Source organism: Sinocyclocheilus rhinocerous, unplaced genomic scaffold (assembly GCF_001515625.1).
Source record: "Sinocyclocheilus rhinocerous isolate Xijiao unplaced genomic scaffold, SAMN03320098_v1.1 scaffold1142, whole genome shotgun sequence".
Lineage (NCBI taxonomy): Eukaryota > Metazoa > Chordata > Actinopteri > Cypriniformes > Cyprinidae > Sinocyclocheilus > Sinocyclocheilus rhinocerous.
Window position 1 is genome coordinate 166,447 of NW_015656027.1, and position 11,634 is coordinate 178,080.

Here is an 11,634-nt window from a genome sequence, read left to right on the forward strand (position 1 = left end):
TGTGAAAAGGCGATTCAGAGAATTGTTTCTAAACACATTTAGAAATGTTAGAAATGTATTGCTGAAACACGTTACAAAGACTGTGAACTATGTAGTGCTGAATTGTGGAGTTTGACCGTTAAAGAGTTTTTAAACATTTTTGTGTTCAGGATTTTTTTGGGCGTGCCTGAAATCATGTCATTGTATGCCGGCCGGTAGGGTTTCGGGGCCCAAGGCAAGATTACGAAAATAGGCCCCACTAGTGTAAAAATTGTCATAGCAATTTAAACATATTACAAGTCTGTCTGTGATCATGGGCATCATTGCATGTATAAAACAAATACTAATACTAAAGCAATAAATATTATGTATAGCATTCAGAACATCCTATTTTTTTGGGCTCCATAAAGATACCTTTGGATTCCATTTCTACTACAATGTCACTTTAATCTCTCTATCATTCTTTCATTTCAATTCCAAAATATGAACCAACAAAATCTGCACACAAAATCTGAACTGTAACTAGAAAAGGTTTCAGATAAACTTTTTCTTTATTTGCCAGAAATGGTAAAGAACACTAAGTTTGCTGTGCCTGTTTGTAGATCTGCACAATTTGGCCAATTTTTTTTTTCTTTTTATATATCAATATGACTACTAATAATTCTGATTATAGTTATAACTAAATACATCATTAAGCAAAGTAATAATTATTGATAATGATTATTATTAATATAGTTTACAGAAGACTGCAGCATGACCTGTTAACATGCAGGAGGTTTATAATTGTTAAGAAAGGTCTAAGGATTTATTATAAATGATTATGATTAAAAATCATTAACAGTAATTTCTAAATTTTTGTCAGGAAATTTTATGCATCCACTGAGAGAGGGAGAGAGAAAACTCCTCTACACTAGAGAAAAACTTAGAAGTATTATTTTTCCTATTTTTGCCCAAAATAAGGTGTAGTGAGTAGCTGTAGCTGTTTCATTCATACTGGTAGCTGGAGGGCGCCCTCGTGCAGTAAAACCATAAGTGAAAAAATCATAAAATGAAATACTCACAAAAATCACGTTGGAGGAAATCCCTAATATGGACAAAGACATATGCTATCACTGCAGTAGCTGAATAAAACGCAGATAGGACGTTTTAACTGATGAAGAATGAAGACAATAAACACACGATTGTGACTAAATGGTGTATCTCTGTTCTTCAAGCCTTCATGGGTATTTTTTATATGCATAATGGTTATTTATAATGCAATGCTAATTGACATAGCCTTTATCACTGTATAGAATATTATAAAATGATTTTGCCTCATTCTGTGATATGAAACCACATCAGATCACAAAAGGAAGTTATTTCAAACACTCGACTGATGTTATGAAATGAATTTAGAGCAAAAACGTCATTAAATGTTTTTAAACGCACTGTACAGCCCTGGTGCGTCATCTGTATGTGTGTTGACTTAAAGGGGCGCTGCAGATCGATAAGTGTTTGACATCAAAGTACTGCAATAGGAAAGCATGCAGAGCTGTCCATTAGTATATAGCCCTCGCGGTACTTCGATGTCAAACACCGATCTGTCTGCACTGCGCCGCTTCGAGTCAAACACACCTTGAAATTTAATTGACAACCTCGCGGCTGCGGGGCCCTCCCCTTATGGCGGGGCCCTAGGCGACCACCTGTACCGCCTGTTGGACGGGCCGGCACTGATTGTATGACATCAAAGTACCCTGAGAGCTATAGAGAGCAGACAGCTCCTTATGCTTTCGAATCACCCTCGCTTTACTTTGACGTCGTACACCGATCGGTCTGCGCAGCGCTGCTTAAAGTCGAACACACCTAATATCTAGAGAGTATTAGCATCAGTGGTTTGCCCGCTCAATCGCGAGTTACTGTCATAACCGTTAGTTACTACCAGAGATTGTCTTACTATAGGGAGATGAGAGGGTCTGTATTAACGGATACCATAAGAATGAATGAGAAATGCTGTAAGCTGTATCCCACCTGTCGCAAAAGGTCAGTGAGTTCTCTTATAAAGCAGCATTTTTTTTCGGTGTAAACTCTAAAAATAGTTCAATCCAAAAGGAGAGACAGCAGCTTTCCCGTGAGTGGGTGTGGTTTTAGCGCAGACAGCGGACACGCCCCCAGCGTTTGAGAGCAGAGAATACTGCTTATTTTTTCAAGATTTTTTTTTTATCATTCAAATTTGGCTGGGGGGTTACACATTTTTCTGTGCTGTGAAAAACTCAGAACACATGTTTAATATTGCTTTACACGGACTTTACGTATCTGTACTTTATCAGAACATTTTTATTTTAGAATCCTTTTACTTCACTACATTCCAAAGCATAATATTATACTTTTTACTCCACTACATTTTATTATAACATGTCATTCCTCGTTATTTTCAAATGGTACATGAAATCATCACCCACTCTGAGACACAATAGCAGTTCACAAATTGCACTGAATAATTAATTTGTGTATGTTCTCAAGCAGTGGTGGATGAAGTACCTGAAAACCAAGTTAAGTAAAAGTACAGATATCTTACCAGAAAATGACTTTGGTAGAAGTTAAAGTAACCGTTTAGAATATTACTTGAGTAAAAGTTTTGAAGTATGTGATATTTATTGTACTTAAGTATGAAAAGTATTTTTTTAAATAATAAACTTACTCGTATTGAAAGTAAAAGTACAAGTAAATTCAAAATAGAAAATGAGCAAATACATATAAAAAATTGTTCTATACACAGTTTGAGCAACAAGATTTTGTTCAGTTTTAACTCTAGTAACTAGAGTAACAGTTTTAACTCTAGTAACACAGAAAAGCTACAAGAAATATGCCTGAGGCCTGTTGCATAAAACAGGGTTTTAATGGCTACTCGGTTCATTTTGAGTTTTGTTTGAGCAAACTCGGCTCAAGAAGGTGGATAGATTTTTTTTTGCAGTGTTCATTGCCATTGCAACTTACACTACACAGCTAACCTACTCTGGAGCAGGTTTTATTCTGGGTGGGAGATCACAAACCAAAACCAATCAGCTGTGGGCAAAGTGACATATATCTGATGCAAAAAAGTCACTCCCCTTGTATCTCATGCACCAAATTAATGTAGTCCACACAGTGAAAACATTTTAGAGACAAAATTGCCCATCTTTTGCCGACAAATATTTATTATATTTATTTTATATTAACTATATATTATTTATATTATATCATTATTGTATCACACCTAAGCAATGTATATTTGACAATTAATATTAAACATTTAATAACATTAAACATTAATAAATATTAAATATTTAGTTTAAATTAAATATGTACATATAAATAAAAAGCTTTAGAATATAAAAAGCTTTGAAAATTACTAGACTTAAATGTTTTCTTTTAAGCCCTTTGTTGAACATATAAATTATTAATTAAATAAATTCAGTTAATTAAAAAAAAATCTGGATCAAACCCTGAGAGAATGTTTATAGCAAGCGTTGTGAGCCCGCTGAACTCAATCTAAACCAGGTTGGATTTGTTTGGTTTTGTCAACTCTAAACCTACTCTGAAACTCAGTTTGTTCAACCAGATTTGTGCAACAGGCCACTGGGAGACATGTGCAGTGGGAGCTTTCAAAAAGATCTTAATGGACGGACAGTTTATTTTCAGGGTCAAAAGATTAACTGGCATCTCTGTCCCCCTCCCTTTTTAACTCCCTCTCCCACTTTAAACCAAACCACCTCCTTCCCAGTGAGAGTGATCAGTACATCTTGGATGGAGTCTACTCTATCTTTCTCTTTGACTTAATTAAATATGTTCTGGGATGAATGGGCTGACAGATCTCTACTGGAGGTTGAAGGAAGGGGGCTGAGAAGGGAGCTTTTATTATCCTGTGCACTTACAACAGGGACAATCCCCCTTGAGCAACCTGAGGTTAAATGGATTGCTCAAGGGACCTTAATTAATGGTAGTTGAGCTCAAGAGTGTCATATTAATGGATCCCTTTCAAATATCTGAACACAGTATAACAACACAGATCTTTAACCACCCACAAGGTGTACATTTCTACTCTACTGGTCAAATCCTGTCTGCCTGTGGTTCTTTGGCATGCATTCCCATTCTAGCTAAAGGGCTCATCTTGCAGAAAGGCAATGAGAGGTGAAGTTCAGGTCAGACCAGAGTCATATCCAGCCTGGCTCAATATAAATTAATGTGTGTAATTAGAAGAGTGGAGCGTGAGTCTGCATTAGGATGTAGTAGGGCCCTTTCATAAATGCTTATATTCAACACAAACAACATTTTGAGTGGAAACAACACACATCCATGGAGCTACACACAAAGGACCAGAGGGGCCTGGCACCCCCTAGCGACTGAAAGATTTTACGAATTTTTATTATTATTTATTTTAAGTAATAATATTTTCTGCTTAAAATAAAATATAAAATATACATACAATATAGTTATTTTAATACATTTTAAATATTTATTTTGTAAATAAAGTAATAAATGAAATCAAACTTACTAATGCCTCCCAATCTCATTAGGGTAAGAGGTTGTGGCGTGACGAATTTGCATTTTGGCGGATAATAGCCTATAGTATACTGTTTGCCCATTGCATTGCATGAATGGGTATTCAGTGTTTTTACAATGTACAACAACTGCAGAGAAACATCAACCTAACCCAAATAAAGTCAGATGAAGATGCCGATGCTGATGCCATGCTTGATGACTCCAGACCTGGACAATCTTTTAAAGGTGAGCTGCAGGACGATCCGTTGTAGCGGCTCGGTGTTCTACATCTATGTCAGGAAAAGGACTATTTACATCCATCTGTTATTTGATTTGCACAAAACAAAACCTAGACATAGATTTTACAATATAAACTGCTAAATCATCCATTTTCAGTAAGATTTACTAAATAGGCTATGAAGTGTTGGCGGGCCTTATCATAGTAAAAACACTTACAATAGAAAAGCTAAAATGTATTTTAAAGTGTGAATGACCAAATTGACTGGCTTGGTTATTTAGCACATTGTTTGTATAAAATATGCAAACATTCACACTTCTGCAGTGCGTGATACAAATAAATTATTCATATTTTGTCTATATTATGCACATATTCACACGTGCATTAGTTTGCTCCATCAACATTCATTTGCCACGTTTTACATTTGCATTTTTGCAAATTTAATGCCCTCACACTCACTGATCACTATCCCCTCTCCACTTGCGAGTTTTGCACATTTCTTCTGAAAATTGCAGCCACAACATAGTAAACAAACTGCTGCTTTTGTTCTGTTGCTAAGTGTGTCTGTTCACATTCAACTTTAGTGCCACTTTCCAATGTTCTATTGTACTGTACCATGCTGTTTGCAAACATGCATGTTTTGTAGTCCTAAGTATCTTGTAATCTTATCTAATCTTTTCTTATTTAAATCTTACTTAGTTTAATTATCAGTTGTAGTTTTTATTTTAGTTATTTTTAATTCATTTAGTTTATTTAATCTAATTTAGTCAGTACAGTCTAGTTCAGTCTCATAGTCCTGTGTTGATTTTATGTACTGTAGCATCATGATCTTGGAGGAACTTTGTTTCATTTCACCATGTACAAGCTGCATATTTCTGAAATGACAATAAAGCCACTCTGTCTCTGAAAATCAAATACATTTTTACCAAATAAAAAGTACAGCTACAAAAACATGAAAAGTGTAACACTTACTGTGTGTATGTATTGAACAGATTCAGATGCTGATGCTCCCATGGTTCTTTACCTTTTCTTACTAGTCTTTACAACTGACGCACAAATGAAAGGGTTATCTTGTCTGATTAGGTAAATGCATTGACTGTAATGTAATTATCTCAAGTGATAACATACACATCGTTTCCTATTTTTTAAGATGGAGTTATTAAAATTATTTATATGATCAATTTTCTAATATCAGCACATATAACTAAAAACCTATTCTGAACAATAAGTGTTTTTCTACGACTATTTAGATTTTGTCTTCAAAGAGCAAGTTTATACATTAATTGTCTTGTTCACAGGTGTGATTCACGTATTCTACTATGCATTGCATAATATGTACCAGTTTTACAGTTTTTCACTATTGTTTCAAAATCATCTAAGCAACCTCATCACTTTACACTTCAATATATATATATATATATATATACAGTGGGATATATATTTTATTTTATTTTTTTCCCAGTAAGTTATTCTGCAGTGATGCAAAAATGCCCATTTGTCCAGAATTATGAACTGTTGTATTAGTGGGGTTAAGCATGACCTATGGCAGCACTTTGATTGAGGTTTTGACATTTAGAATAATGTAGTATGATGGAAAATTCCCTGGGCCCTGAAGCACAACCATGCTTCAAAGATTACATAAGGTTCTCTTCACCAATCATGTCACCAAACAACTCATTTGCCAGTGTAAATAGTTATTTATTTATTTTTTTGGAGAACAAGTTTCTTCCTTGCTGACCTTGCCGTCTCTTTCTAATGGTTGAAAGGTGCACTTTCACCTTTCACATGCCTATGGATCCTTTGCTCTTAGGGCAAAATTGGTTGGATGATCTGGCCTGCACAGATTGCCAGTGGTCTAAACCCTTCTGTATATATTTTCATTCCAAGTGTCGTTTGTGAAATTATGATGACACATAATTTAAAATTTTTATGGGGTGCCTTTTTTATTAATCCATATCATGCACTTTGCATATCTTTCAAGAACTGTGGAGATTTGAGTTGTTAATGCTTTTGTAATGTAATGTAATGCTTTTCTTCAGTTTTGGTTGGGTAAGGGAGGTATCATAGTAATAACTGGTAATATGGTTAGGATATTGCCAGTGGTTTGATGACTAAAATCTAAGTATTGGTCAGCACAGCATTGTCACTGAAGAAGGGGGTTTCAGTAAGGAATGAAGGGAAAGTGTCTACAAAGAGCAAGATATTGTGATATGTTGCTGTGATAGCTGACGGGGAAGTTGGATGAATAGTGCTGGGTTATGGTCTTGGCAGGATCTGAAGGATGAGAATGTGTGCTGGGACAGATTGAAATTTGGGGGTGGGGTGAGTGGTACAAGAAAAAACAGTAGTTCTGCGGCAAAGGTTTTTTTTTTTCTGCAGGCACATCAGCACTGACAAAACCACTGAGGCATGATAATGAAAACGAGCAAAAAATGAGCAAAATAATGAAAACTTGACCCCTAATCTGACCACTCTCATTACCTTCAGACTGCGATTCTCATGCTACAAAGCAAGCAGGCACCACCAAGCACTCTCCTAACATGCTCTGGGTTTGGTTCAGCAAAAACACCTCATAAAGCTCTACTGCACTAACAACACAAAACAATCTGGTGCAAAGGATTCACAATGTACCCACATAATTAATATTTTCTTAAAAATGGCAGCCATTAACTCAGCATAAACCTATGGGACCCCTTGCGGCAGTGTCCTTTTTATGTCTAAAATGTTGGCAATAACATAAAAAAGTGAGGAAGTGGGGACATCGAACCTGTGAGGTGTTGTTATCATACAAGCAAAACTGTATATGTGATTCAACACTTGTCACTAGTAACACAAACGAGTTAAATTAAAGTGACTATGCACAGTGTACAGTAGGACAGTTTCTTGAACACAACATTCTGGACACCCATAGAAACAAGACTTCACAAAGTAGACTTTGCTTAGAGAGTTTTTATCGGGCACTGAGAGGCTCAAAACCCACCACAGGCAAAGGAAGACTGAAAAAATAGGGCATGTCTAAATGACCAGATTGTTGTCTGGTACCACTTACAATCAGCTGTGAAAGGTGACCCCAGTTTGTGTGTATGTATTTGAACGAGTCAGTGCAAAGTAGGTCAAAAACAAATGCAGCCTTACCTTATCTCTCCTAGCTGCTCTCAATGGAAAGAAACAAGAGAAGAGGAACTTCCCCCAGCTAATCACTGCTGCCAGACACCAGTTCAGCCTGGCCATGGTTGCCTTTTCTATCACACTTTTGCTTCCTTAAAATCACCCTTTCTATTCTGTGCTTATTCTCCAGGTAAATCCAATAGCAGAGAGCTGACGGGAGGAAAGATCCCTTTAGCTACAAAGCAAGTAGCAAGAATTAACCTACTCTTGCTTGCACACACGTTACCTTACTCAGTGGATGCTGCAGCATTCTGTCTGTCGAAGGAGGATGAGGAGGAAAGAGGGAGGGTGTGAGAGAAAAAAGCAGAGAGAGGGAGGGAGAGAGAGGAACATGCAGTGGGAAAAACTAGAAATAGCAGAGAGGCAAGTTGCTTTTGATGAGGAGGAGGTAGAAAAGGAGAAAAATGTTGGAGAAGAAACTGAATGTGTGTGAGAGAGGAATACGCTTTGAAGGAGAAAACATTTCAGTAATTAACATGATAAACAAAGCATCACAATCTTAAAAAAGGAGATGTAAATAGGATAGGATGCAGGCTAAGATATAGAAAGAAAGGGGAAAATAGAGAAAGGACACAAGAGGGAGAGTGAGTGAGGAAGCCAGAAATAAAGTGAATTTCAGTCTCTGAATTCAAAGCAGATAATGAGTGCATGTCATCAGGCAGCCTCACATGCATACATGCACACAGATGCACGCACGCAGTCTCACGCGAGGCTATACGCACAAGGGGAGATAAACAACGTGCCGTGTGCAACTGGGTTTCTGTGGAAAGCATTTGTGTGTGTTTTCTTTTACCTCTATATGTGTGCCTGTGTAAATGCATGTGTGAGCTCTGTGTAATGCGCTCTCTGGTGTCAAGTGCTCATCCAACTGCAGGTGCACCGCACCACTGCAGAGTCGCCACGCTTCACTAACAAACGTACCCTCTCACTGCATAGAGAGTGGGGGGGAGGGGAGCAGGATTAGTAGAGAGCAAGCAGAGAGATAGAGAGGGAAAACAAATTATGCCAAAAATTGCCAAGAGGAAAAAGCAGAAATGGGGGAAGAGATACAGATACATATTTAAACTCTCTGTTTCTTCATTTGCCCCAGCATTTTTTTTCACTATTACAGTTATACATTCCTCCAAAAAGACAAAAAAAAATTCAGTGGCACTAGTGAACACCATATCATCCATATGTATAGAAAAAGACAGAGTCAAGGAAGTGGGTGTAAAACATCAGAAAATAAGTGTGATTGAGTGCTGCATATACGCTTTTTAGCCCAGCTGCAGAATCTACTTCATCCAAGCTAAATCCATCATTAAACACAACAGACTCCCATAATCACTGTGCCGCCATATTGACTGTGCTGTCACATTCACTCTGAACGTGGGGTGCTTTTTTATATGAACAGACTTTGTGCCAGATCAGAGAAACATGAATCTCCCAAGCTCCCTTGCCAATAAAGCTGCCTATTACCATAGTCTATATGACATGTACCACACATTTGCATTGCATATCTGATTTGATCTTATTTGCTTTGGCATAGATTTATTTGGGGTTTTGAGAAATGTGCTTCGTTAAAAGGATGAGGATTACTGAAACAAATGTTTGGGTGTAAAATGTTCATCTAATCATGTCAATCACGATGCAAGAGTAGGCATAAATGACTTCTTGCCAAATCCAGGGACAGTTCCTCTAGCATTCTTCTTCGAGACTGCATTCGCATTCATTAAACAAAATAAAAACGACAAAACAAAGCTCAAACATGGGACATCTTGGGACATATTCTTTAGGACCCTGAAACTTTTTCTCTAGCTGGCCAACCTACACCTGTTAATGCTATATATCTATTCACCATGACCTTTAATTAAAATGAACCACTGTAAATAAAATAACATTACTATACATATATCTCAGCACACCATGTCCTTGACATTTCTAATGAATGACAAACACAGATTCCAGGAGTCCATTTCTGAGTACTGCCTACAGATCCATATCAGCTTTGTCACATTGGGCCTCATTTAAGAAACAAACGTACGACAGAAATCTGGGCATACGGTCATTTTTATGCAAAACATGAGGTGCGTTCCATTCCACCGTAAGTGGACTGCGATGTGGACTTCACAGGGTATTCCGCCATCTTAAGTGAGATTCAATCCAAAGGAAGCGAACATGTTCAGTTCGAAGGGCACTGCGAACGGCATAGGGAATAAGGGAACATCGATACATCACTTCACAAGAAGTGGAGAGGGAAAAATCACCCAACTGTCATTGCACACCGCGTCACCAGTCAGAACTAACGATGGAGCAGAGCCGTTGAAAGAGTTTTAAAAAAGCTCTGCAATGGAGGGGTTGCAATAAATGTTGTTATTATTATTCAAATTAATTAGAGTATTTATGAATGGTTATGGCGATTAATGTTACATTTGCATATTGTATTTAATGAATAGGTGAAACTAAGTAAAACCGGCGAGAAACAGCTGAGGTTCTGTCATTTTTTATTTTACATTATTTACCTCAGGAGAATTACTACGAGGCTGTGCGTGGAAAAGAAAGCACACGAGATGAAACCACTACAATCTGTTAACAGTCTAAACATATACATTTGACTATATTTATTAGATACATAATTGTGTGTGTATTTTATATGTATTTAAATTTGAAAGTAAAATAAAATACAATATGTATTGTGTTATATCATAATCTGCGTGACCCCGTCATTGCCTTTCTTTGATTACGTTCCAGGGTGTTCCAAATGAGCGATAATTGTCAGCGAAATCCACTTCAACAGATATCCCATGCTTAGGGAGTAGGGAGCAGTGAACACTGCGTAGGGACCCTGTCAATCGGAACGCACCTACAGAATTGATCAATATGAACGTGAGCAGTGGCTATGATCAAATCTCACGTCAGGTCTCAGCTTGTGTACGTAAGTTTTTGAGTTAGCCTGAACTTGCATGCAGCATAGTAAATCTGGTGGAGAATTGCATAATGACAGCATTTTCATGACAGATCAATCATTAACCAGTAAGATTAGAATGTCTTTTTTTTTCAAGGCTTTAGCTTTATATGGGCAAATAGCAGCATAAACAACCGACCATGAGGATTCAAACATCGTTGCATCTAGGGATGTAACGGTATGAAAATTTCTTATCACGGTTATAGTGACCAACATTATCACGGTTATCAGTATTATCACGGTATTGTTAAAATGTGCTGGAGATGTTAAAAAAGTAACGACACATAAATCACTTCACCAAGTTTTATATTTAAAAATCAACAAACAGCAAATAAAACGACTTTTTTCTTTGCATAATCATTAAAACAATAACATTACCAATGATGTTCGGATTTTAAATGACAACTTGACTGACAACAGTTTAATAGCATGTTGAAATATCTAATGTAAATGTTCAAATAAAGCTTTGAAAAAGTTTAATAAAAAGGTAAACCTCACATTTCAGCCTTTAAATAAAGAAAATAGTTAAGTCAAAATGATAATTAATTAATAAATGATTATATGTATTTTATCTGCTCCATAAATAATTCTACATAACTTATCTGAATTGTTTAAATGTGTAGAATCCACATAAGCTTGTTTTTCATCAACCAGTCAAAATTTACAGCAGGGCATGCAAATTCGGTCCGTTTTTGGCCAGACAGAAACTGCACACAGGCTGAATGTAAATATAAGTCTCTGTAAATCCACTCTCTGACAGCAGGTGGCGCTGAAGGAAAAGCTGAATTAGAGCTGTTTCCAGTAACCT

General features: G+C 36.8%; 1 protein-coding gene across 1 annotated transcript in view; it reads right to left on the reverse strand.

The window, feature by feature from the left end:
• Nucleotides 1-8,021, reverse strand: part of LOC107719294 (tensin-like) — a 125,437-nt gene extending 117,416 nt beyond the window's left edge. Inside the window, exon 1 of the mRNA XM_016526693.1 lies at nucleotides 7,850-8,021. Coding sequence (XP_016382179.1) covers nucleotides 7,850-7,945 — 96 coding nt within the window. The 5' untranslated portion in view covers nucleotides 7,946-8,021. The remainder of the gene's footprint in view (nucleotides 1-7,849) is intronic.
• Between the last annotated feature and the right edge of the window lie 3,613 nt (nucleotides 8,022-11,634).